General features: G+C 44.9%; 3 protein-coding genes and 1 long non-coding RNA gene across 5 annotated transcripts in view; 1 reads left to right on the top strand and 3 right to left on the bottom strand.

Annotated features, from left to right (window-relative positions):
- LOC130381036 (rho GTPase-activating protein 20-like) overlaps positions 1-4,749 on the bottom strand; it is a 16,228-nt gene extending 11,479 nt beyond the window's left edge. The window contains exons 1-3 of the mRNA XM_056588456.1: positions 4,660-4,749; positions 2,135-2,220; positions 1-124 (exon numbers count right to left, since the gene is read on the bottom strand). The exon at positions 1-124 is cut by the window's left edge and continues 50 nt beyond it. Of these exons, the coding sequence (XP_056444431.1) occupies positions 1-124; positions 2,135-2,220; positions 4,660-4,749 (300 nt within the window). The remainder of the gene's footprint in view (positions 125-2,134; positions 2,221-4,659) is intronic.
- A 4,382-nt stretch (positions 4,750-9,131) lies between these two features.
- LOC130381396 (E3 ubiquitin-protein ligase TRIM39-like) lies at positions 9,132-11,111 on the bottom strand. Its single transcript, XM_056589008.1, has 2 exons — positions 11,026-11,111; positions 9,132-10,922 (listed from the first exon to the last, which is right to left on the bottom strand). Exon 2 carries the CDS (start codon positions 10,918-10,920, stop codon positions 9,295-9,297), a length of 1,626 nt encoding a protein of 541 aa, XP_056444983.1. The 5' UTR covers positions 10,921-10,922; positions 11,026-11,111; the 3' UTR covers positions 9,132-9,294.
- Positions 11,112-12,851: 1,740 nt separating this feature from the next.
- Positions 12,852-18,270, bottom strand: LOC130381035 (uncharacterized). The gene is given in 3 exon segments (XM_056588455.1): positions 12,852-14,976; positions 16,409-18,028; positions 18,137-18,270. Coding segments are annotated over 2 exon segments (3,246 nt in total). The 5' UTR covers positions 18,027-18,028; positions 18,137-18,270; the 3' UTR covers positions 12,852-13,348.
- A 1,777-nt stretch (positions 18,271-20,047) lies between these two features.
- The window catches only part of LOC130381456 (uncharacterized), an 18,463-nt gene continuing 10,609 nt past the window's right edge, over positions 20,048-27,901 (top strand). The window contains exons 1-8 of one of the 2 annotated variants that reach the window (XR_008895411.1): positions 20,048-20,183; positions 21,361-24,871; positions 25,080-25,181; positions 25,514-25,636; positions 25,791-26,049; positions 26,152-26,230; positions 26,491-26,578; positions 26,797-27,042. This is a non-coding gene — a long non-coding RNA (uncharacterized LOC130381456). Of the gene's footprint in view, positions 20,184-21,360; positions 24,872-25,079; positions 25,182-25,513; positions 25,637-25,790; positions 26,050-26,151; positions 26,231-26,490; positions 26,579-26,796; positions 27,043-27,901 lie in introns of those variants that run through there. The other variant, XR_008895412.1, reaches the window with a different exon arrangement.

Here is a 27,901-nt window from a genome sequence, read left to right as displayed (position 1 = left end):
CTGGGTCTGCAGGCCGGTCTTCAGCTGGGCGTGGCCGTGAAGCAGGAAGGAGCGGTCGGGACACGCCAGGTACGACTGGATCAGCAGACACGTCTCCGGACATACCGGCACCTGGTAGCTCTCCCTGGGGACCACAGAAACCTTGACTGCACCTTGAATAGATGGTCTCTTCTTAGGAGCTGCCATTAAAAGCCATTAAGAGACAACCAGCTTGGGTGTTGACTAGCTTGGAGTTGACTTATTTGGAGTTGACTAGCTTGGTGTTGACTAGCTTGGAGTTGACTAGCTTGGAGTTGACTAGCTTGGTGTTGACTAGCTTGGAGTTGACTAGCTTGGTGTTGACTAGCTTGGTGTTGACTAGCTTGGAGTTGACTAGCTTGGTGTTGACTAGCTTGGTGTTGACTAGCTTGGAGTTGACTAGCTTGGAGTTGACTAGCTTGGAGTTGACTAGCTTGGAGTTGACTAGTTTGGAGTTGACTAGCTTGGTGTTGAATAGCTTGGAGTTGACTAGCTTGGAGTTGAATAGCTTGGAGTTGACTAGCTTGGTGTTGAATAGCTTGGTGTTGAATAGCTTGGAGTTGACTAGCTTAGAGTTGACGAGCTTGGTGTTGACTAGCTTGGAGTTGACTAGCTTGGAGTTGACTAGCTTGGTGTTGAATAGCTTGGTGTTGAATAGCTTTGAGGTGACTAGCTTGGAGGGGACTTGCTTGTAGAATAGATTGGGCGTCGACTAGCTTCAAGTGAATACAATTTGAGTAGGCTAGCTTGGAGTTGACTTAATGGGAGTTGACCTGCTTGGAGCCAACACACGCTGTGTGTCTAACTGATTAAAAAGCACTCACTGAAGTAGTAAATGTAGTTGTATATGACCAGGGGTTTGTTTTATTCACATGGCTCTCTGAATTCAAAGAGCATGAGTTTGATTCCAAGTGGACGCTCGCTAGCACAGCTCCTGTGATTGTGTGCACTCTCAGAGGAAGGGGTCGATATCTGTGCTCTTTCACGTGCACAGTGTTGTGGTTTCTCGCAGCTTGGGAAGAGCTTAAGGCTCTCTGAGAAACAAGGGCAATTTTAAAGTTTTGCCGCCTTTATTGTGAAAGGGTTGGCAGGGGGCGGAATGGGTCTTCTCTAGGAGACTGTATTAATTAGGTTATTCGTGCCCCCCCCCACCCTCCATGTCCCCTTGGACCAAAGCCAGACCCTAAGAATAGATCCCTGATCCGCTGATCAGAGAAGCTTATAGGCATGATTATCTTTCCCTGACTCACCGTTCTGCGGATTTACACCACCGTGACATCCAACGGTGTGTGTGTGTGTGTGTGTGTGTGCATGTTAGCCTGTAAGTTCAGTGAAAGGGCCAACAAATGAAAGCTACCACTGTGTAGTTTGAGTCGTGTATGTTTTGAGCATGTATAGTGCTTAGCAAGTCTCCCCTTTCATTTACACGTGACGTCTCACATACTGGACTGGGAAGAATGACTGATTGCTGATAATAATTATCAATATAGCATTCTTGGTTTATTCATTATCACTATTATTATTCTTATTATTTGCTCTCATGTCCGCTTTTGCTTGGAAACTCTCTGATAAAATATTATGCCCTTTAGCAGAAAATGTCACCCAGAGCAGCTTTAAACAACAGTGGGTTCTTCTTCAGGAGCAGGTGGGGGGGGTTGCTCAAGGGGGACAGTGCTATCTGCTCATGTAATTCTACAGGTTCACCGGCTAGCAGGGCTGAACGGTTAATCAAATTTAAACCGACATCGCAATGAAGTAGAACGCGATGTGCAAATCGCAAAGGCTGAATTTATTATTTTGCAATACAATAGTTAAATAGATGTTATTATATACATTCATGCATCAATTCATCAATTCATCTCAAAACAGTGGCCTGGCCTCAAGAAAAGAGCCGTTTACATATTGACTGCTTCACATGTTGTGTTGGCCATACTAGAGTATGATTTATAGCTTGTGTTTCGTGAATAATACGGAAGTCAAGGAAAAATCGTACACTGAATCGCAAACGCAATGTTAGTGGAAATAATCTGAACTTGATTGTTTCCCCGAATGGTTGGGCCCTACCCGCGGGCATGTGGGCTGAGCCCCGAACCTTTGGCCGAGGGGGGGCCCCTACCTGGAGATGGTTCTGGAGCGCATCAGGGCCTTGGACAGGACCAGGGACGGGGCCGACTGCCGCCTCTGACTCTCTGACCTGACCCGCTAGAACAGGAAGGGGGAGGGGGGAGGGGGAGAGGGGAGAGGGAGGGGGGGTGGGTGAGAGGGGGGAGTCGAGGGGGGAGGGGGGAGGGGGGGGGGGGGGGTGAGGGGGTGAATTCAATAATTTCATCAATAAAATCACATCCTATAACTTGGATATTCTACAAATAAAAAACGCTGGATAGCCTCTACGTGCTCTTTGTTTACAATAATCACAATCGACTCCCCAAACCCCCCCCCCCCCCCCACCCACCACGCCCCCCAACACCAGCAGAGCTAAGCTAGTCTGTGTCACACCGCTGCACGGCCAGTGAGAGAGGACCGAACGCTGGCATTACGTTTTTATAATTCCGAAGATGTCTCCTACTAAAACTGGAGGGTTACGAAGAGCAACTTTAATTAAAATAAGAGAGAATTGTTTCACCATCACTTTTGTGACATCGGAAGGAAATTCACAGAAACGTAGAATGTCGTATGACATTTTGAATGAATGTCAAGGATTTTCAGAACCCATTTCCATTGTCCTTGTCATTTTATTAAGGGTTATTAAGAGTTAGCAAAGGCGACTAAATACAGACCCCTGACCCCTCTCAATGTTGTCTTCTATGACCTGAATCACACCTGTTCTTGCGACAATTCACGATTATGTTAATCGAGAATTTCAGCGGAGTAACTTTGTAAACTTTTTCAGCGACGGGTTTGTGTCCGGGGAACAGTTTGGAGGAGCAGCTTGGAGGTCTGCCTCACTCCCATGGATCGGAATGGATACAACAAAACAAATAATCTCACGGTAAAACTAAATATGCAATAATGTTATTTCAAAATGTATTGCGACATCTCTTCCTGTGTGACACTATTCATGCTGGAGTAAGGGAGTCACTATAACACCAGCGGATCAAAAAACGTTTTGGAGCACTGCATTTACCCGGCTAAATTCAAGTCCAACTTTATAAATGATTTTTTTGGGAACAACCGAATTAGTGGTTATAACAGACAGACAGTTGGACGGCTACAGGCAACAGCGCATGCTACTGCTAATTGTATTCCAGTATGCTATTTTCGAAGTCCCCACGGACCCCTATGTGGGTACGGGCCCCTCTGACTGGGAACCACCACATTAACCACACAGCAAGGATTGTTTGGCTGCACAGTCTTTAAATGGTAACTGGACAATAGGTATCCATCCAAGCTTGTCATGGAACATGGTGTATGTTAATAGATTTACAGTGGACTTGCTGAAGTATAATTGAATTTGTGCTGCCTGACTAATTATCGAATGTGAATCTCTCTTCCTCTCTTATTTATTAGATCTCTCTCTGTCACACAATGAACTAATAACTCCCAACCACTGAAATGAAAGTGCAGATTTAGACGAGGACTATTACTTTGTTGACATGCTTATTTTACACTTGTTTATTAACGGGGGAGACACACTGGGTGCAGGCCTACGCATTAAGGGAGCGGGTTAGGGAGGTAGAGCGCTTCCGGGATCGTTATGTAATGCCAATTCCACTGACTTTCCCTTGAGGCTGTCCAATAAAACCCCAAATCTCTCAAAATCCTCTTTGTGGACAGAAAAAAAGGCCACCTACCCGAGTTGATTTAACAGCATTTAATTGATTAGAGCAGAAAAGGCGGGATAGAGCGTGATGCAACAAGCACTTAACACAGGATAAGGGAAAGTCTGTCCTTGTTTAGAGCGTGGCCAGGCCAGCGGTTGATTATTTGGCAGCCTGCCTAAACCCCGAAATATCGACAGAGAATGCTTGGTCAAAGGGTGAAACGTCAATTACAACAGGCTAAATGAGTCGAGTCATGTTTTGCCGAGCTGATCAGGGCTTGTTCATCAGAAATCATCATGGGATTTTGAGACTCAAGAGGTGGAGGTGTAGTAGGCGTGATACATTTAAATCACCATAAAAATACTGTAACCTATAGGCTAATGAAAACATAATTTTTCCACCTCTCACATGGGAAACGCTGTGGCGGTTTCAAACAGGACAACGTCTCCCCATGATGATAAACCATTTCACCATTAATGACCTAAAACATCTCTACCTACATCATTACTAACCCTCTGACTCGCCTATGCTTTCAAAATGAAAGCGGTTTGCGCGTCGGGGCGTCATGATGCCCAGAAGTCACGTGCCCTAGAATCCTGAAACTCTACTAGTATAAAGGTTGAACAGTGAGGTCAACTGCACGTGATCTTTGAGGTTGTGCTCACGCTTGATTATTTTCAACAGAACCACACGCGCGCGCGCCGCTGCACGTTTTCTTTAAGTATGCTTACGTTGCGTCTCTGTATTATGAGCTTCGTGACTTGCGGCGTTATTCAACTTGAGTCAGTGGTTACAAAGCAATACGGAAAGTGGCGGTAAGCGACAGGTATCGACAAGGTGAGGCACATTATAAAACACGCCGAAGAGAGATACAACATACCCGTTTGTTCTCGGGCTGTTGGCTGTGCCCTACGGGTTCCGCGGAGGGCGAGGCGCGGTCCAGGCACTCGTGCCGTTGTGCCGGTGACATTTTTTCCATTCAGACTCCCAACGAAGAGAACGGTCGGTGTCCTAACGGGTCTCTGGCGTGCGACGCGAGGGATTCGGAACCGGGGCGTCCAATTCCATCAGTGATAAAAAAAAAGTGCGCAACAAAACCATTGTATTAAGAATGATATAACCCAGATGGATTATTTTTTTTTAGAAGTGCTTTTAAAAGCTGTAACACCGGTCACCGAGAGCGCTCCTCCTTAATACGCGTCCTACTGAGCGCGCCAGTATTCCTGTAGCGCCTCTACTCGGTATCCACGCACCACGCGGGACATGATGATGGGAAGGGGCGGGGCACGGGGGGGGGGGGGGGGCACTAGATGGGCCCCAGCATAGATTACTCTTAGTTCCTTTGTTGATTGTTGTTCTTATATTAGATTCCTCAATGTTAGCCTCGAGGACCTTTCATTTGTGTCTTTAGTTATTTTACTTTAAAGGAACTTTTTTTGAAAGTAACTCACTATTTTTTGGCCGCGTGTGTGGATGAGTGGAAATCGATACATATTATTAACATATTGCATAGTTGGCATAGTGTGTAGTAGCCTAGACCTATGTCTTTTTTAAAATACGATATATTATTATTATTATTATTATATAAATTAAACAAACTATAAAATCGATATTATCAAATCAGATCAATTAACAACGCAAAAGACAAGACTAAGAATAGAAAGGCAAAGAAAGTGTTGCCTGTGAAATCCTTTTGTATTCTTACAAACAGAAGTGGGCCAAAAACTAGGCTAAACAGAACAAGGACAAAAAGTAATAGGAGAGACAGAAAAAGAGAGAGAGAGAGAGAGAGAGAGAGAGAGAGAGAGAGAGAGAGAGAGAGAGAGAGAGAGAGAGAGAGAGAGAGAGAGAGAGAGAGAGAGAGAGAGAGAGAGCGACAGCGACAGAGAGAGAGCACGCAAGCGAGAGAGAGATGGCTTTTCCATACTTCAACTTGGCCAGTCAGCCCCATTAAAACTAGATCACTCTGATGATTACTATGGTGTTGATAATGAGCAGCCTAGGGCACGGCAATAAAAAGCAAAAGCTCAGTCGACACCAACCGCCCCAAAACGGCTCGACGATTATTCCACCCGTCTGTCCAATCATTTCCGTCCATAGACACTTAATTTCAATTTCACAATGAGGTTATAGTGTTTACGATTCCATTTTTTGACTGTTACCATTTTCGTTCAAACAAGTTTTCATTTGTTGATAATGTTATGTGGGGTAGTTTACAGTTAATCTTATGTGGGGGAGTTTCCAAATTTATAATTGTATGTTTTTATTTATTATTTATAGATAATGTTATGTCAGATAGCTCATGTTGTGTGGGGCAGTTTACTGATAGATAATGTTATGTGTGGCAGTTTACAGCCGTAGATAATGTCATGTGGGGTAGTTAAGAGATAGATAATATTATGTGGGGTAGATTATAGCTGTAGATAATGATATTTGGGGTAGTTTACAGCTGTAGACAATACAATACAATACGATACAACTTCATTTATCCCACTAGGGGCGATTTGTTTGAGCAGCTTGTTGTACATCATACAACAGATACACATGAGCAACTATGGAGCATTTAGTAGTCGAATTGCAGAGGGGATGAACGACTTGGAATGGCGGTTAGGTCTACAAGCAGGTAAAGCAGGTAATTTGATGTGGGGTAGAGGGGTGTGTGTGGGGTGGAAGTGATGGCAAACAAACCACCTCAACAGAGATGGCCCAGAGTTACAAACTACACTTTGTCATTGCATTGCATTTTTGGGATATTTCTACATATTTTTCGAAGCCATGGCTGGGTGGACCAAATAAATGGAGGAGGAGCTGATTGCATTGGTTTGTTTTTCTAATCTGATAATGAATGGCCTACACTCCGTTCTGTCATTTCTTGCCCAGTCCCTGGTGGGTGGAGGACCCTTCAGGGATCTGAAGGCCTGGAGGAAGTGGAGGTGGTCTTCAGTGTGTGAGAGCTGCTTCACCTCTGAGCTTCAGCTTTCATTGGTCAGAACTTTAATTTCCTTTTCCATGTCTTAGGTGAGGCCTTCAGCTTGTTGCTCTGTGGATTTCAGTTTCTCTTTAACCATTTGGTTGAAATCATCCCGACCCTATTCAACATAGCCTATCAAAGCAGTGAAGACCTGTCCACCATCAGCTATCTCTCTGTCTGCGCCTTTCTTGCTCATGTCTACTGTATCTTTGATCTCCTTTATCTTTAGTTTTCTTTGCTGGATCATCTTCTGAACTCCAGCCTCTATCTTCCCCAGCTGGGCCGTCTTCACTTCATATTCCTCCTTTAGAGGTACAACAGGATGGGACTTGTGGTCTGTCTCTGTGCAGGACTGACACACACACGCCTGTTCAGTCTGACAGAAGAGCTCCAGAAGTCGGTCGTGTTTCTTACACATCCTGTCTTCCAGACGGTCCATAGGCTCGACCAGCAGATGTTTCTTCAGGACTGCGACTCTCTGATGTGGCTCCAGGTGGGTTTGGCAGTAAGAGATAAGACACACTAGGCAGGACTTCACGGCCTTCAGCTGGGTCCCGGTACAGACGTCACAGGGAACTTCTTCTGGTTTAACATAAAGCTGCTCTTTTACTCGAACGGATGTTCTAAACTGAGAGGCCAGCTCTGATAAGAAGGTATGGACTTGTAGACAGGGTCTAGTTTGAAAAAGCTTGTTGCAAACACGACATTTGTACCGGACTTGTTCATCCCAGTACTTTGTAATACAGGTTCTGCAGAAGTTGTGTCCACATGGTGTGGAAACTGGGCTACTGAACACATCCAGACAGATGGAACATGAAAAGTTCTCCTCAGACCAGGAAGTGATGGCAGAGGCCATTCCTAGGGGGATCAGAGAAAGGGATTGCACTCCCGGAGCTGAGGGGCCGGGCTGCCGCAGAGTTCCCCCCCGCCGGAGCTGCTCGTCCGCTGGTCCACAAAGTCTTAGCTATGCTCTGATTGGAGGGGAGTGGGGAAGTGGGAGGTAATATTCAAGTGTGCCCCCTCCCCCTGCCTACGTAGGAGGGGGCGCCGAAACGGACTCACTCGTTTGGTAGCTGTAGGCAGTGAGTTATACAATGAGTTATTGTGGGTTTCCTTTGGCTGCTGCTCCTCCCGAATCCTCCGAAATATTTTGTTTTGTTTGCTTTGAGCTTGCTAGAAAGGCCATGTCTGCTGGCGCGATTTGCTGCGCTGCACACCCTACTTATATTTGAGTTCGTTTTTTCATTTCAATAAACGGTGAATCACGGTGACTTTGTGCAGCACAAAAGATCCGTCAACAATTCTATGCTTTCTTTTTCTTATCTCATCACATTCAGTACAGGTAGTTCTTCCTGCAAACTTATTCCACTTTTCTACTTCTTTTTAAATGGAGTATGTACACCGGGGGTGATTCCCTAAACCAGGCGGTCGGTGGCTTGTCCAAAGCGTGTGACGTCATCACTCGGCCGAGGTTCAGCACCTTGGAGAGCGACAGCGGGAGACGTCTCCCACTCGGTCTGCTGCGGCTGTCCTCGACACACCAGCCACCAAGCCGACGCCATAAACACGTTGTATTCATTTAACACCTTCGTGTTATTCAACGATGCAATTCTAATAATAGTAATATAATAAAATGTGTGTGAGAAAGATACCGCAGACGACTCTTACCTGAACGTCTCACAATATTGAATAAATAGTCAAATTAAGTGTACCACAAAAGAGTAGGATTAGGGGCCCACAAAGAAGGTGCCGCCCCTCTGTGCTGATACCCGCTCCCACCACTGGGTGTCACTCACAGCACTGATTATGGGACTGCTGCTTGTATACGCCAGGGAACAGATAGTAGACTATAGTAAAGACAAGTCAAACGGGTATTTACACATATGTAAAGTGCATGTAAAACAATACTTAACCCAATCCTGAATGATCTAGAAAGGAGAGCAGACATAGGAGATAGGAGCGGAGAAGAGAGAGGAAGGAGAGAGGAGGAACTAAGATGAGAGGATGGAGAGAGGAGAGATGACAAGACAAAGTCACAGTACTCACACACACGGGGAGAGTCTGGACATGTAGTAACTGTGATCTTTGTCTTACACATGTTGGGTTGTTGTATGGCGGACATTAAAAGTCATTGACTCATCAGCTGTGTTTCCATTTTTATTAACATCAGAAAAGTATTTTAACATTTGATTATGTTGTCATTCATGATTCCGAAGTATAAACTAACAATAATGTTTAGATGATTATGAAATACACATCAATCCTGAAACCATGCTATACATGACTGCAACAATTAAAAATTGTATAGCAATAAACCTTAAAAGACTGGAGAAAACAGACAATGAAGAACATAATGTTACCTAATAATTTAGAATGGGTTATCATTTATAATAGTCAGGGTTCACTTCCTACTGAATTACTCCTTGTTCTATGACAGCAGTAAGATATGGATACAGTTCTCTCAGATCTCACATGGTAGAGATTCTAATTCATGAAACAGCATTAGTTGTTTTGGTCGTTTGATTATTTTATCAAACAAAGGTCCTAGTCTGTTTGATTGACAGGTGAGATGATCAGGGGGGCAGAGTTGTTACCTCCATATCTCCAGGACCATGGACAGAGGAGTGGATAGAGAGGCTCAGTGAAGCTGCAGCCAGTAGCAGAGTAGATATGAACCCTGGCTTCCACATCATAGAAGGAGACCAGACCCTCATCATAATCAACAAACACCCCCACCTTCTGGAGCTCAGCTCTCAGAGGGAGACGGACATCAGGGTTATCATTAAATACCAACCTATCCTTGTAGGAGAAGAGAGTCCAGTAACCCGTCTCAGGGGTCACTATGATCAGATCTTTTCTGTCGATGGACTCTCTGACCACTCCTATATACCACGCAGTCTTGTCTTTAACCTGGACCTCAAAGTAAAATCTACCTGAGGAGAAGCTCTGCCTCGTGAGAACACATATGTTTTTTGGTAATCTCTTAGGGTTGTCTGGGAGTTCCTTCCTCACACCTCCATCATGTACTTGTTTCCCATCCTCAGACAGGATGAGACGGGGATGAGCTGTATCAGGATCCAGAGTCACATCTACTTCATACTGCTGGACCCTCTTCAACTCAGCATCACGCAGCTTCTTCATCTCCATGTTCAGTGTCTCCTCCAGCTGATCCAGGGATCTCCTCAAGGTCCCAACGTATGACGGAGGATGGACATCCACCGTCGTCCAGTCCCTGGTGGGTGGAGGATCCTTCAGGGATCTGAAGGCCTGGAGGAAGTGGAGGTGGTCTTCAGTGTGTGAGAGCCGCTTCACCTCTGAGCTTCTATTGGTCAGATCTTCTATTTCCTGCTCCAGCTCTTTGATGAGGTCTTCAGCTTGTTTCTCAGTGGATTTCAGTTTCTCTTTAACCATTCGGTTGACGTCATCCAGGTACTTTTTAATGGAGCGCTTCAGAGCAGTGAGGATGTGCACACCATCAGCTATCTCTCTGTCTGCGTCTGCTTTGCTGCGGTTAACTGTGTCTTTAATCTCCTGAATATTATTTAGTCTCTCCTGGATCATCTGCTGGACTTCAGCCTCTATCTTCCCCAGCTGGGCCATCTTCACTTCATATTCCTGATTTAGAGGTACAACAGGATGGGACTTGTGGTCTGTCTCTGTGCAGAACTGACACACACACACCTGTTCAGTCTGGCAGAAGAGCTCCAGAAGTCGGTCGTGTTTCTTACACATCATGTCTCCCAGACGGTCCATTGGCTCGACCAGCCGATGTTTCTTAAGAACTGGGAATCTTTGATGTGGCTCCAGGTGGGTTTGGCAGTAAGAGATAAAACACACTAGGCAGGACTTCACAGCCTTCAGCTGGGTCCCAGTACAGACGTCACAGGGAACTTCCCCAGGTTTAACACAGACCTGATATTTTACTCGTTTGGATGTTTGAAACTGAGCGGCCAGCTCTGATACGAGGGTATTAATCCGTAAATCAGGTCTTCTTTTGAAAGCCTTGTTGCAAAGAGGGCACTTGAAAATGACTTGCTCATCCCAGTGCTTTGTAATACAGGTTTTGCAGAAGTTGTGTCCACATGGTGTGGAAACTGGACTGTTGAACACATCTAGACAGATGGAACATGAAAAGTTCTCTTCAGACCCGGAAGTGTTAGCAGAGGCCATTCCTAGACACAGACGACAAGGTTTATGTATTGAGCAAGTCCATTCTTTCAAGTCCCTAAGGAAGAGAGGTTTTAACTTCTCTGAAAAATATGCTGCTTCACTTACCTTGTTGATGTTTCTGTCTGTCAGACTAATTGTTTCAAAATGTGTTTTATTTTCCTGCTGAAAGAGAGAACTGCTTCCACGTCGGATTGACTTGGCTTCTGGGAATGTTACGTTTTGTTTCCTCATCCAGACATCCTCTACTCTCCTCCCTCAACACCTGGCTCCTCCCCTAACATCTGGCTCCTCCCCTAACACCTTGCCCCTCCAACAAGGATGCACAGTTCACTGACATTCATGCGCTGTTCTTTCAAAAATATCTGAAAACAGAATATAGGACAAAGCACAGACAAAGAGAGGGTGCAAACATGACTGAAAAAGTGTGTCCAGGTTGTATGTGCTAGTATGATTTGTGATTTAATATTGAGTTAACGCTGGTAGTTATATAAGGCTCATCCCTAACCTCATTAAACAGCTGCATCATGAGGCTCAGGGTAGGGCAGACCAACCAGACCAACAAGTTCCCAATTCAGAGACAACACAGTCATTGTTAACTGCCACTGCCGTGGCAGTTAACAAAGTCACATTATAACCGGTGTATTATGGGTAGCTTTTACGTACCAGGGACAAAAATCTAAAGTGATGGACAACTGGTTTAATAGTTTAGTTCAATTAGTCATTTATGCTTATCAAGGTGTGATTGAGCAAAATTATTTTCCAATAATCCAATGCGGTGCTACATCATTTCAATACATGGATTTCCTTATGTTCCTTTGAGCCTACTGAATGGGTGGAGTCTGACGTCTGACGTCTGGCTGACACTCGTTTTCCATTGAGAGGTGGGGCTCGATTGCAGATCAGGTATTCACTGTCTTTGAGGTGGAGCCAGAACATTTGATTGATGTAACCTGATAACCCAGCACTGCAAGTATCAGTGAACGAGTGCAGTAGTATGTGTGTCATACCTGGTGGCTCGACCGGTAGAGCTGTCAGTTGGTGCCGCGCCCTCAGAGAACCACGGAACGGCCCGCAGTTCAGGGAGGACCTGAATTCATGAATTAATTCAGGACTCTTAATCGATACTTCAAGCAGCCATCTTTTCTACACCATTTAAAGATCGGTTTCCATTATTTCAAATAGTTCTTCAAATAGTTCTTCCTGCAAAATGTTCCACGTTTGTACTTCTTTTTAAATGGAGTATGTACACCAGGGGTGATTCCCTAAACCAGGCGGTCGGTGGCTTGTCCAAAGCGTGTGACGTCATCACTCGGCCAAATTTCGTGGAAGACGTCTCCCACTCTGTCTGCTGCGGCTATCCTCGACACACCAGCCATCAAGCCGACGCCATTAAGACGTTGTATTCATTGAACACCTTCAGGTTATTCAACGATGCAATTCTAATAATACTGTGCGTGAGAAAAAGACCGCAGACGACTCTTACCTGAACGGCTGATCAAAAAAAGTGAAAGAAAGAAAGTTATTTGTACCTTAAACATGCGATGAAATGCAAAAAAAGAGAGTCATGTCTCAGAATATTTAATAAATAGTCAAATTAGGTGTACTACAAAAGAGTAGGATTAGGGGCCCACAAAGAAGGTGCCGCCCCTCTGTGCTGATACCCGCTCCCGCCACTGGGTGTCACTCACAGCACTGATTATGGGACTGCTGCTTGTATACGCCAGGGAACAGATAGTAGACTATAGTAAAGACAAGTCAAACGGGTATTTACACATATGTAAAGTGCATGTAAAACAATACTTAACACAATCCTGGATGAGCTAGAAAGGAGAGCAGACATAGGAGATAGGAGCGGAGAAGAGAGAGGAAGGAGAGAGGAGGAACTAAGATGAGAGGAAGGAGAGAGGAGAGATGACGAGACACAGTCACAGTACTCACACACACGGGGAGAGTCTGGACATGTAGTAACTGTGATCTTTGTCTTACACATGTTGGGTTGTTGTATGGTGGACATTAACAGTCATTGACTCGTCAGCTGTGTTTCCATTTTTATTAACAGCAGAAAAGTATTTTTACATTTGATTATGTTGTCATTCATGATTCCGAAGTATAAACTAACAATAATGTTTAGATGATTATGAAATACACATCAATCCTGAGACCATGCTATACATGACTGCAACCATTAACAGTAAACCTTAAAAGACTGGAGAAAACAGACAATTAAGAATATAATGTTATCTAATAATTTAGAATGGGTTATCATTTATAATAGTCAGGGTTCACTTCCTACTGAATTACTCCTTGTTATATGACAGCAGTAAGATATGAATACAGTTCTCTCAGATCTCACATGGTAGAGATTCTAATTCAGGAAACAGCATTAGTTGTTTTGGTCGTTGGATAATTTTACTATCAAACAAAGGTCCTAGTCTGTTTGATTGACAGGTGAGATGATCAGAGGGGCAGAGTTGTTACCTTTATAATAACAGAGACATGGATTGAGGAATGGATAGAGAGGCTCAATAAAGCTGAAGGCAGTAGCAGAGTAGATATGAACCCTGGCTTCCACATCATAGAAAGAGACCAGACCCTCATCATAATCAAGAAACACCCCCACCTTCTGGAGCTCAGCTCTCAGAGGGAGACGGACATCAGGGTTATCTTTAAACACCAACGCATCCTTGTTGAAGTAAAGAGTCCAGTAACCCGTCTCAAGGGACGCTATGATCCGATCTTTTCTGTTGATGGACTCTCTGGCCACTCCTACATACCACGCAGTCTTGTCTTTAACCTGGACCTCAAAGTAAAATCTCCCTGAGGAGAAGCTCTGCCTCGTGAGAACACGTAGACCCTGTATAAATCTCTTAGGGTTGTCTGGGCGTTCCTTCCTCACACCTCCATCATGTACTTGTTTCCCATCCTCAGACAGGATGAGACAGGGATGAGCTGTATCAGGATCCAGAGTCACATCTACTTCATACTGCTGGACCCTCTCCAGTTCAGCATCACGCAGCTTCTTCATCTCCATGTTCAGTGTCTCCTCCAGCTGATCCAGGGATCTCCTCAAGGTCCCTACGTATGACGGAGGACGGACCTCCACCGTGGTCCAGTCCCTGGTGGGTGGAGGATCCTTCAGGGATCTGAAGGCCTGGAGGAAGTGGAGGTGGTCTTCAGTGTGTGAGAGCTGCTTCACCTCTGAGCTTCTATTGGTCAGATCTTCTATTTCCTGCTGCAGCTCTTTGATGAGGTCTTCAGCTTGTTTCTCTGTGGATTTCAGTTTCTCTTTAACCATTTGGTTGAGGTCATCCTGGTACTTTTCAATGCAGCGCTTCAGAGCAGTGAGGATCTTCACACCATCGGCTATCTCTCTGTCTGCATCTGCTTTGCTGCGGTTAACTGTGTCTTTAATCTCCTGAATATTATTTAGTCTCTCCTGGATCATCTGCTGGACTTCAGCCTCTATCTTCCCCAGCTGGGCCGTCTTCACTTCATATTCCTCCTTTAGAGGTACAACAGGATGGGACCTGTGGTCACCCTATATGCAGAACTGACACACACACACCTGTTCGGTCTGGCAGAAGAGCTCCAGAAGTTGATTGTGTTTCTTACACATCCTGTCTTCCAGACGGTCCATAGGCTCGACCAGCCGATGTTTCTTCAGGACTGCAACTCTCTCATGTGGCTCCAGGTGGGTTTGGCAGAAAGACATAAAACACACTAGGCAGGACTTCACAGCCTTCAGCTGGGTCCCAGTACAGACGTCACAGGGAACTTCAGCTGGTTCAACACAAGGCTGCTCTTTTACTCGTACGGACGTTCCAAATCGATCAACCATCTCTGAAAAGAGGGTATTGACCTGTAGATCAGGTCTTGTGTCGAAAAGCTTGTTGCAAACGGGACATTTGTACTTGACTTGTTCATCCCAGAACTTTGTAATACAGGTTCTGCAGAAGTTGTGTCCACATGGTGTGGAAACTGGACTGTTGAACACATCCAGACAGATCGAACATGAAAAGTTCTCTTCAGACCAGGAAGCGTTGGCACGGGCCATTCCTAGACAGACGACAAGGTTTATGTATTGAGCGATCCCATTATTTTTGTTATTCCTAACTGCAAAAGTGTTTTTAACTTATCTCAAAGTTGTGCTGCTTTACTCACCTTGTTGTTTCTGTCTGTCGGACTATTTAATGCGTGTTATTATCTCCTGAAAGAGAGAACTCCTTACACGTCGGGGTGCTTTAGGTTTCGTTTCCTCAACATGACGTCCTCTCCTCTCCCCTCCTGACACCTGGTTCCGCCCCTTCGGCACGTGAGTGCAGCACTACATTCATTCACTGTGTCGGCCTTTTCAAATGCGTTGATTTGTGTTATCTTCTTTCTGGAGTTAAGAGAGAGCCGGTGCAGAACGAGAGACATGATTCGATGGTTATTTACAACTGGGATCATCGTTGTAGATCTATTCGGGTTTCCGGGGTTTCCCCAAATACTTTTTATCCAACCCCGATTAGATTTTCAACAGAAACAGACTGAGAGCAAACAGCTGTTCATTGTCGCTACGGCGTGGTAGGAACTCTCCCCGATGTGCACGCGCAAAGTGCACACACGAGCAGCAGAGCTGAGAGCAGCAGGCAGCGACCCGGTCTGGTCAGCGGGGGAATTCCTTTTACTTTTGGAAAGCGTCCTGCGTTTGAAGTACGAGTGCAGACCCTGCCGGTAAAAGTGGGTCTCCCCCCCCCCCCCCCCCCGACACACACACACACACACACACACACACACACACACACACACACACACACACACACACACACACACACACACACACACACACACACACACACACACGCACACAGATGTGCACAATGTATGAGACACAAGAAACTAAGAGGGGAGGAAAAAGCGAGAGGGAGAGAGAGAATGGGAGAGAGGGAGAGTAAGGAGAATATAGCTATTCTGAGTAAACATGGTATTCAGAATGTACCTATTCTACTGAATAAATATTGTACTGGGAATGTACCTATTCTGCTTGATAAATATTGTATTCAGAATGTACCTATTCCGCAGAAAATGTCTCCATTCTTCTTTTTGTAAATTTTTATTGAAATAAAAATCTAACACACATTTGATTGTTATCATTCATTATTGAGAAACATAAACTAACATATATATATTTTTTAAACGAGCCATTTTCAACATTTTGTACTTCCTGCAAACATTTATAATTTGATATTGGTAAACGTATAAAACATTCTGTAAATCAGACATTGATCATAAATGTATATGTAATGTAATCATGGGTTATATTTAATAAAAGTAATGGTTATTATCTTATTGAATTCATCCTTGTTAAATGACATCAGTCAAACAACAAAGCAGTTATCTCGGATCTCATATAGTAGAGATTCTTATTCAGGAAACAACATTAGTTGTATTGGTTGTTTGATTATTTTACATTTACATTTTACTATCAAACAAATGTCCTAGTCAGTTTGGTTGACAGGTGAGATGATCATAGGGGCAGAGTTGTTACCTTTATAATCATTGTTGCATGGGCAAAGGAATGGATAGAGAGGCTCACTGAAGGTGCAGCCAGTAGCAGAGTAGATATGAACCCTGGCTTCCACATCATAGAAGGAGACCAGACCCTCATCATAATCAACAAACACCCCCACCTTCTGGAGCCCAGCTCTCAGAGGGAGACGGACAGAAGGGTTTCCAGTGAATACCAACCCATCCTTGTAGTAGAAAATAATCCAGTAACCCGTCTCAGGGGTCCACATGGTCTGACATTTTCTGTCGATGGACTCTCTGGCCACTCCTACATACCATGCAGTTTTGTCTTTAACCTGGACCTCAAAGTAAAATCTCCCTGAGGAGAAGCTCTGCCTCGTGAGAACATATTTATAATCAGTAAATCTCTTAGGGTTGTCTGGGAGGGCCTTCGCTACATCTCCATCATGTACTTGTTTCCCATCGTCAGAGAGGGTGAGCTTGGGATGAGCTGTATCAGGATCCAGAGTCACATCTACTTCATACTGCTGGACCCTCTTCAGTTCACCATCACGCAGCTTCTTCATCTCCATGTTCAGTGTCTCCTCCAGCTGATCCAGGGATCTCCTCAAGGTCCCTACGTATGACGGAGGACGGACCTCCACCGTGGTCCAGTCCCTGGTGGGTGGAGGATCCTTCAGGGATCTGAAGGCCTGGAGGAAGTGGAGGTGGTCTTCAGTGTGTGAGAGCTGATTCATCTCTGAGCTTCTATTGGTCAGATCTTTTATTTCATTTTCAATCTCTTTGATGAGGCCCTCAGCTTGTTTCTCCGTGGTTTTATGTTTCTCTCTAACTGTTCGATAGAGTTCATCCCGGCACTTTTCAATGTGGCGCATCAGAGCAGTGAGGACCTGCACATCATCGGCTATCTCTCTGTCTGCGTCTTTCTTGCTAATTTCTACTGTGTCTTTGATCTCTTTAATCTTTATTTTTCTCTCCTGGATCATCTGATGAACTTCAGCCTCTATCTTCCCCAGCTGGGCCGTCTTCACTTCATATTCCTCCTTTAGAGGTACAACAGGATGGGACTTGTGGTCTGTCTCTGTGCAGGACTGACACACACACACCTGTTCAGTCTGGCAGAAGAGCTCCAGAAGTCGGTCGTGTTTCTTACACATCCTTTCTTCCAGACGGTCCATAGGCTCGACCAGCCGATGTTTCTTCAGGACTGCGACTCTCTGATGTGGCTCCAGGTGGGTTTGGCAGTAAGAGATAAGACACACTAGGCAGGACTTCACAGCCTTCAGCTTGGTCCCAGTACAGACGTCACAGGGAACTTGTCCTGTTTCCACACAATGCTGCTCTTTTACTCGTAGGAATGTTCTAAACTGAGAGGCCAGCTCTGATAAGAGGATATTCACCTGTAGTTCAGGTCTTGTGTTGAAAATCTTGTTGCAAACAGGACATTTGTACCGGACTTGTTCATCCCAGAACTTTGTAATACAGGTTCTGCAGAAGTTGTGTCCACAGGGTGTGGTAACCGGGCTGCTGAACACATCCAGACAGATGGGACATGAAAAGTTCTCTTCAGACCAGGAAGTGTTAGCCGAGGCCATTCCTAGAAACAGACGACAAGGTTTAAGTATTGAGCAATTCCCTTATTTTTGTAATGCCATAACTGGAAAAGATGTTGTTACTTCTCTCCAAGTTGTGCTTTTTCACTCACCGTTTCGTGGTTTCTGTCTCTCAGACAATTTTTTCCAAAATGCGATTTATTTTTCTCCTCACAGAGAGTACTGCTTCCACGTCGGGTGGCTTTGGTTTCAATGAACCTTAAGTTGTATTTCCTTAACAAGACGTCCTCTCCCCTCCTTACTCCTGGCTCCTCCCCTAATAGCTGGCTCCGCCCCCACGGACACAGTTCACTAACGGTTCAAGTTCCACACTCTGGCTTTGGGTGCAATCATGCGCTGTAATTCAAAAACGTTGATGTGTTGGAAACACGACAAAACACAAAGAGCTGATGAAAAACCAGAGACATTGTGGTGATTTAATAGTGATTTGCCTCTGTAACTAAGATTAAGAGCTATACAAAAACAATTGACTTTCATTTTTCCTGAGGCTGGTATTTTTCCACAAAAGTCTTTATAAAAGCAACCCTCTCTCTTTGTGTCCAGGTTATATATGATTTATGGTTTGTGATTTGATGTTGCGTCAACACTAGCAGTGTTATAAGGCTTATCTCCCAGACTTTAACCTCATAAATGTATAAATGTGTGTCAGTACGAGTCTGCAAATGACTCTTACCAGAACGGCTGATCAAAAGAAAAAAGAGAACAAGATATCGATGGAGAGATTATCTATTTATACTGTTTAGATAAATATAGATAAATAGATAGAGACCACGCTGTGACAAAGTCGAGCAATGACAATCCAGATCTTCAAGCCACGTTACAGCTCAACGTTCAGACGCACACACACACACACACACACACACACACACACACACACGCACACGCACACGCACACGCACACGCACACGCACACGCACACACACAGACACAGGCCCTTATTAACACAATGTTAACCCTGCCAAAAATATCTTACAAAAGCAATAAGGGGATTTCTCGTTAGTAATGTATTTTTCTAAGTTCTCCAGCTACATTTAGGCATATGATCAGTGAACAATATATTCCAATGTCTCAATTCAAAATGACTGTCGATTCAAAAAGCACGGCACTCTATTCAAAATGTCAAAATCAATTTTCGCTTTTTGACCATTTTGGTCTCCTCCTCATATTGGCAAGTAACTTCGACCTTCTCACATTGATCCCTCTGCAATGCCGCATAAGAACTGTTACGCTACGTCCTGCTACGCGGTCCAACACCCCCATCTAGTGGTCGCTGGTTGTTTCTGGTCCTCATCCCCTCGACACACCTGCCGCTAATCATCATTCCCGACTTCAGTCGGCTCACTTGTATTCATTTTACTCTGCAATAACTTCATGGAACCTTAGATGTTTGGGGGTAAGCAGCACAGCAGTCAGGTAGCTATTTAAAGCTATAATAAACCGCGCATTTCGTTTATTTAGATAAAGCATTATGAAAAAGTTTGCATGCACAATAAAGCATACAAATAAATTTGGCGCGCAGCATTTTCATCTTCCCTCTGGGTTACGCCCCGGACGTTTATGAAACCAAGAAATCCACACCCAAATCTATTCTCTTGAGTAGAGGCAATAAAAATGCGATATGCGTGGAAGAGAGACGGAGAAGGGAGGAAGGAGAGGAGAAAAGGATTAGAGGGGAGAAGGAGAAGAGAGAGGGAGGAGTAATATTTAGTGACCAGAACTGTGTGGAGTGTATCTATTGTTTGTGTGTGTGTGTGTGTGTGTGTGTGTGTGTGTGTGTGTGTGTGTGTGTGTGTGTGTGTGTGTGTGTGTGTGTGTGTGTGTGTGTGTGTGTGTGTGTGTGTGTGCAGACGCCAGGGAGGAGTGAAGGGAGTGGTAGGTCTGGCAACCTGCTGGCTCCACCCCCAAGCCATATATGGACTTCCTCCCTCTAACGAGGCAAGCCTGGGGATCGTTAGGCTGGGGTGCTTGGGCTTAAGAGGGCTAGCAAACAGACATGTGGGGAAGTTGGAGTTGGAAGAGGAGCTAGAGAAGCTAGGGCTAGCAAAGGACAGGCAGGATCTGTGTGATCGCCTGGAAGCACGGAACGCCCTGAGAGAGACAGACAGGTGGAAGGTGTTGGACGACTGGAGCATATAGGAGGTGGATGAGCCTTTTAAAAATATATATTTATTTCTGCTTGGAACTGCTCTGTGTTGTGCCATTTTGTCTACTCAACTTGGTAGCGTTGAAACCCCACACCCACTGGCCCGCTACACTATATTAAGTTAATCTTTGGTGTGTGTCTATTTTGTGTGTTCATCTTTATGGTGTGTATCTATATGGTGTATACCTGTGCGTGTATATACTGTATATGGTTTGTATCTATCGTGTGTGTATGCATATGGTTTGCATCTATATGTTGTGTGTGAATCTATATGTGTATATCTGTGGTGTGCGTGTGCATATGGTGTGAATCTATATGGTGTATTGGTGTGTGTGTGTGTGTGGGTGTGTGCGTTCACGTGTGTGTGGTGGTAGGCGTGGCGATGACTCCAGTTGAACCAGTGAATGAGTCTCTCTGGTCTCTTTGATGAAAGCTTACTTCTCACTCCTCAAAGGGCCGTTCAGGATGCTGCCAAGTTACGGTTGCAATGGAGACGGTATCTCGCAGAGCGCTCAGAGCAGAAGTTCTCGTTTGGTGACACTGCCCTCTGCTGTCCACATCCGCTCACTACACCACAGGGACGCAAGATCACACGTGACTTCCTTTTCACCCACTTGAAATCTAACATTCACACACACACACACACACACACACACACACACACACACACACACACACACACACACACACACACACACACACACACACACACACACTCGCGCACAGTAAGGTGAATTGAATGCGACTTTTTTCGTTTATGAATCTAAGTTTCCCTCCAGTTTTAGACTGGAGGAAGGCTTGAGTTGTGCTAATGACTCGACGGTTGTGCTATTTGTTTTCAGTAAAAATATGCTTTTTAACAACCATGTGGTGGTTAAACTCTCATTCAAATAATGATTCTACCTGAAAGTAACATTTTAGAGACTATGGATTCAAACTTGTCAAAGTAAGAGGTAAATCACTCTTGACTAACGAGTCAAATAATAAGTATAATTTATTTTAAAAAGCTGGATTAGTGAAGTATATTATTCATTGTTTAAAAGTTGGATGATCCCAAAAGCCCTGCATTTGTGTTGTCATTCATTTATCTGATTTAATGGAGATGGTAGATATTGAACTGTGGGACAGTGCCCAAGTTTGGGGACCATGAGTAAACTGTTCCTTCCTTCAAAGGTCGAGCATGGATATTTAACTGCAGTTCTGTGAGTATCCCACCTTAACCATGAAGATGAACTGCAAACTGTAAGTCATTAGTTTCTCATTACTCTTGGGCACATTGTATTTTGGCTTCCTGGTGAGTTAACCCGTTACCTGAAGGTTGATCTGTGTAGTAAAGATGTTTTATTGGTTCATGGGTTATTTAGGTGTTTGGTTTATGTTGGTTTTAATGATTTGTTAAAATGGTTACAGGCTCCAAGTTATTGTTGTAAGATTGAGTAATGGGTTAGGTTCTGATATCTTCAGTCTTCTTTCCAGTTACTCTCCTGAGCTCTGCATCTTCATCACAAGAGTGTTGCTTTACTGATGAGCGTGTGGTCTGAGTGAGCAGAGGTGCATACTGGGATACAGAGCTGTCTGAAGTCTACAGGTCTGTAGACGCGCCCCCTCAGGGGAAACCGAGCGTTTGAGAAACCGTCGTGACGGCAGTGACATGGACTGGAATGTTCTTAAAGATGGAGACAGGGATTCAGAAGGAGAAACACCAGGGGGAGATGAGGGGGCTCCTCATCTCAACGATTAAAACACAACTTCAATCTGACACAGAGAACCATGGAACACATTCAACAGTCCCCTCCAGGCATCCTGACTCCTCAGGAGCAGTTTCATTTCCAAGAAGGTCTTATTTGGGGCCATACCAAGATGGATCCTGCTCCTCAAGAGCCACCCCCCTCCACTGGGTGGTCTTCTGAACAGATGACCTTCTTCCTGTCCTCAGGCTGACTAAAGCTGCACCGTTTGCATATGTGAATGCCCCTCATTCAGGAAACCACTGGACTACAAAGACATGAATCAACCTGGGACATATTTTGGAGAGCATAATCCATCACCAATGTGGGACGCCACTGAAGAATGTTGTACATCATTTACGTCTCTGGAGACATTGGTTGTTCTGTTCTGGGTGCCCTGGCAGGAGAGCTGGGGTTGGATGATGGAATATTATTTGGCATGAGGTTTTTACCCTGCATGATTGTTTGGCCTTTTGTGGCTCAGTGGTGTGTGGGTTTGGGTTTGACATGAGATGGATGATTTTTGAGCATCGCTAGGGTTCTACTGTGTGTGTCTCCCACTCACACCTGGCATGGGGTTCTACGTGCCTGTCCTGGGTTCTGTGTGTGTGTGTGTGTGTGTCCGGCTTGCTTTGACAGTTATAAGGTTCATACGGGGGTCTGTGTGATTGGCTTGGGATATTGGAATGGTCGACTAAATCATACCTGATGGACGGCCACATGTTTACTTGAGGGCCTCCAGTAGACATGAAGACCCCAGAGGGACGCTGCGGAGCGATGTCCAACACACTGGGCAGGAAGGAGAGTATCCAACTCAAGTGTAAAAGGATGCAAGCGACGTGTTCAGATCAGTGACTTCAAACTAGGACTACACCAATCAGGATCAATGGAGGATGGACACCTAAAGGCATTCCACAAGGAGAGTCTGATGTTGGAAAGGGTCCTCAATGGATATTCAAGATGTCCTTCAGACCTGCAAGGAGACGGCTCTTCCTACCTGGCTGGATTGATGGAGAGCCCTGTGGATCTTGTCTTGCTCTCAGTTGCATGTCTGCTCAGGCTGAACTGTATTTGTTTCGGACAGGACCAGCTGAACGATTGGTTCCCTTAAATCAGAACCAATCCGGGAACTCCAACTAGTGCGCTCTTCAAGCTGAAGTTGTGCTCTTCAGCTGAGGCGGTAAGGAAACCTTCACTGGGGCTTCAAGGTGTAAAGAGGAGAATGTTTCAAAGTGTTCCATGGTACTCTGAAGAGGAACGTTGTTGTGTTCCACTGGCTGAGAGGAAGAACCCTCACATCTTCCTCTTGGCCTTTCTCCTCTGAGAATCCTGGCGCCATCTTGAAGGATTTTCAAGCTCATGTAACTGATGTCACGACAGATTCTCAAGCACTTGGTTTCTCCTGAGGGGCGTGTCTATAGAACTGAAGACTTCAGACAGCACTGTATCCCAGCATGCATCTCTCCTCACTCAGACCACACTCCCGTGAGTAGGATGCAACACTAGTGATGGAGATGTAGAGTTTTATAAGTAACGAGGGAGTAGACAGAGGTGATTAGAACACAATGGCATGTCAAGTCTTTAAACCATGAAGATGGTTGGATAGTTCAGGAATTGGGCTTCTTTTTATTATAGGCAGTCCTTTCACTCGGATGCCCACTTCTCACTGGACCTGTACATTTGTTGGCTGGCTGGCATGATTTGCTGTTGGTGATGAGTCGGTCAGGGTGACGTTGCAGGGCTATGGTCGGCTCTCTGTGAGCTCAACGTTTATATTTGCTTTGTATGGTTTGTATCCTGAATAATCTAGATAATTTTAAAATGTAGGCACAGTTTTGTATTGAATGATTCCAGGATTTTAGGTTTAAAGTTGTTGTGGGACGTACATGGTAGTTTGGTTCTTCGTACGGTTTTGAGTGATATAACTTGTACACACTGGGTGCATTATAATGTAAAGGTATACTGTATAGTAGTAATTACCAACAGCAACAAACGGATCTCCTCAAGGTAAGTCTGTTGGCTGTGTTGTAATGAAGACCATCTCTGGACTTCAGGATCTTCCTCCGTTCAGCTCAAGGTGAGGCGCTGGTTCTGTTTTTTCTTTGGTTGGTGCCGGCTGGAATGTTCGGATTCCAGTCGGACGGTTTGTGCTTCCCGCCGTGGAAGGTTCTGAGTGTGGTAACCTGATTTAGTCCTAATGGTTAGCATAGAATGTTGTAGTCTTGACAACCATAAGAAACCACCTGGCAGTTAGTTGGACGGGAGTCCCCTGAGGGAATCTGGCGCAACGTTCTGGATTGTATTTGCGTAACCTCGAGCCGTTGCCAACGGAAACTATTTTCCATTGTTTCCATTGGGAATTGTTGACCCTTATCTTAAACAACTTAGTTTGATATTAAATACATACTGACGCGTACGTCGTACAATATGTGGATAATTTCCAATGGTTGCGCCGTAGTTTTAACGACGTTGACGTGACGGGACTCACGCTGCGTACAAAACGGCGTTCTACTTGCGGGCCCAATTTTGACATCAGTGAAGGCTGGAAATCATTTCAAGGTGGAAGACAATTTGACATTTCTTCAACGGAACCCAGCACCTAAATATGGCTGAGTATATTTGATTTAATATCGATACTGCTTGGTGTTCTTTGTTACTTCAGCTTTTGTACGTTCTAAATATTTGCTGTCATTAATTGCCACAGAAGTTAAACCCTACCCAATGGAATGACGTTAAACAACGACTTTGGTGCAGAGTTTACCAACTGGATAATATCAAAGCTAATATAATGGCCGTCCTTCCCACATGTTACAGTAGAAGATACTCTAGAACTGTACAAGGTTAAAAAATGAACCTGTAGTTTGTCCCAAGGTGTCTGCCTCCTCACCCAGAGCAAGAGCTCCACCTCCTCACCCAGAGCCAGACCTCCACCTCCTGTCAGAAGTCCTCCAGATCAGGTCAGTTTCAATGCGTAGGCTTAACCACTTCTTTAAACTTGTGGACTGCTCTGTCTTCATTCCCAAAAACGGGATGCTCATGTCTGGTCTCAAGTCTTTTCTTGCCTTGAGTTATAAAATAATAGTTAAATTAATTGTGTAACTCGGTTTCGGATGAGTCAATTAGGTTTATTGTTGGTTAAATGTTGATATAAACCTCCTGCTGTAGCTGAAAGGTGAGGCTGAGAGGCTGGGGACCGGAGGCTTGTGGTGCCAGGATGGACCGGAGACTGAGGCTGGAGACCAGGGGCCTGCAGCACCGGACCAGAGGGTAACCATCACCAAGCTCATCTGAAACGCTAAAATCCACGGTAGTTTAGGTCTGGTTTTGATCATCTTATGACTTTAAATCTGTGCCAAGCTGTGATTTGAGTTAATTCATATGGGGGTTATGTAGGAGTCATATGAGCCATTAGTGTTACTAGTGCTGCTACGACCGTAGTGGATGAATTGCTGAACATGACAATCTGCAGACGTTGTCTAATTTAAGTGTTTAAATTGGTTAAATTTGACTTACATTTTACAAGTGAACCTCAGATGCAGGAGGTGGGGTGTGTTGCGTCCCCAGGTGATTTACTGCTGAGACCAACTGTTTGTAACCAGACCAGGAATCCATGGCTGAAGGAGCTGATGGAGGAGCCGAGCTGGTGGAGGAGTCGTGCTGAAGGCCCTGCCTGGTGGAGGAGCTGGTGGAGGCCCTGCCTGGTGAAGGATGTCTGTCGTGGGGTAGATGGAGCCTGACTCTGAAGTGATCATCACACTCACAGCCACTTCTAGTAGAATACTGCTACCACAAACTACCGGTGTTTGTACCATATATACCAGACCACTACATCTGTTTTACCACATGTTGAAGCAAGACTCCCGCTGTTTGTTCCAGACCAGGACTCTGTCTGAGGAGAGCTGCTGGAGGAGCTGAGACGCTGGAGGACGACTAGGAATCGACCGACAAGGATTCCTCTTAAGTTTTTATTTACTTACATGGTTGACCTAACGGGAAAAATACAGCTGTTACTTTGACATGGGTTGACCAACTACCGCTGTGTTTTCTTACTAGAACGTGTTTCTGGAGCGGAGGCGAGCTGGTAGGGGAGCCGTGAATCTGGAGGATGACATCACTCTACCAACAAGGATTGTAAGTTTGTATTAACCAAACAAACTGGAAATAAAGGGCTTAAAAATAATACAAACTACATGTTTGTTACCGGACGTCGGGGTCGGACTCGTACTGTTTGTTCCAGACCAGGACTCTGGCTGAGGAGAGCTGATGGACGAGCCAAGACTCTGGAGGACGACATCACTCTACCAACAAGGATCCTCGTAAGTTTGCATAAAATAAACAGAGTGGACTTGTTGTAACGCAGGATTAGTTTGTCCAGTACAAGTTACGGCATAGTACTGTGGTTGTTTACCAGACAAACTATAGCTGCTACTTTGTTACGTGCCATTAGAGCCCAACTACTACTGAGTTTGTTACCTTACATTGAAGCCCAACTACTCCTGCGTTTGTTACCTTACATTAGAGACAAGTTGCTACTGTGTTTGTTACCTTTCAAGAGACAAATTACGTTTGTAACCAGACCAGGAATCTGGAGGACTGATAGAGAAGCCGTACACCTGGAAGGCAAATCCTGAGGACAACCAGGACTCTACCATCAAGGACTCCTCGTAAGTTTGCATTATCTGGACATAGTGGACTGGGTTGGGGGTTTGGTGTTCAACTCTCAGACCAATGGTGCCGGGTTCAAGTCCTCAGAATACAGTGATGCGTCCTTGAGCAAGGCGCCCTAAAGCCTGCCCGCTCCTTAATGACGTCTCTTTGGTTCAGATAATGTTGCATCTTTTGAATATTGAACCTAATCAATGTCCTTTTTTGGTCCGGGCAGACACACCTGAGCTGAACCTCACCTGATCCTGTTTGGTCCGGGCAGACACACCTGAGCTGAACCCTACCTGATCCTGTTTGGTCGGGGGTAGACACACCTGAGCTGAACCCTCCTTGATCCTGACATCCTGCTGGTCCCGTCACCTCGGTTCATCTCCGCCTCGCCTCCAGAAGACCTGCTGAGCTCAGCAGTCTGAGGCTGATGGATCAATGACCTCCAGTGGGAGTGATCTTCTTGACCCCACATGTAACCGTGTGCTTCCACACGCCTTTCCCTTACGTCTGTCACTAACCTCACTACTTCACTACTCTCTACTGCTTCCTCTTCTTCTTCCTTCTCTGTGGTTCGAACCTTTACACGGAAGGCGCGTCCTCCTGCCCTCAGAGGGTTCAGCGTTAGGGTTGAGAGTCAGGGTTTAGAGTCAGGGACAGACCTGGTCAGGGAGGACTGCTTTTACACAAACCTCTTCACTTGCTTTCGGAATGGTGGTGACATTTTGAAAAGATTCATTTGGGAGAATGTTTTACTCTGCTTTCCCTTACAAAATTGTATTCAACTTCTGTCAAGTGTTTTTGTTATTAAAATCCCATAATGACATCTACATGTTTGGTGCGGTTCATTTTATTGTCCTTTAACTTGGTTAATGTCAAGCTAAACTCCTGCAATACATTTAATATACATGATTGTTATTCAGCAATGTTCACATAATCCATTTTGTAAAAATATGAAACATCCATATTTCTACTAAATTCAAGCCTATTCATGTATTTAACAATGTACATACTGCCCCGCAGGCCATTCTCTGCTACTACAACACGTTCACTCCACCAACCCGTCTCACATCAATGTACTATAGCAACGTTAGTTATGGAGGTATGTGTCTTTATTATGCAATCAAACAAAATAGGTTTGAGAGCAAAACTTTCCACACTGCAATCAAATGTTTTATTGCAAGTAGAATAAATGTGCTGAGAAAAATTATTCATGGGAATCCAAAAGTTTTGTTTGCAAAACCAAAAGCTTTGCTTGCTGTTGAGCTGAATCTCGTGGGCGGGACCTACGCCGAAAGATGTAAGACATGTCTCTATTGGCCAGTCTCGATCGG

This window comes from Gadus chalcogrammus, chromosome 4 (assembly GCF_026213295.1).
Source record: "Gadus chalcogrammus isolate NIFS_2021 chromosome 4, NIFS_Gcha_1.0, whole genome shotgun sequence".
NCBI lineage: Eukaryota > Metazoa > Chordata > Actinopteri > Gadiformes > Gadidae > Gadus > Gadus chalcogrammus.
This window is presented reverse-complemented; position numbering and strand designations above follow the sequence as displayed.

Coding starts and splice junctions, on each gene's coding strand:
- LOC130381396 (XM_056589008.1), bottom strand. CDS start 10,920: ATGGCCTCTGCTAACACTTCCGGGTCTGAAGAGAACTTTTCATGTTCC.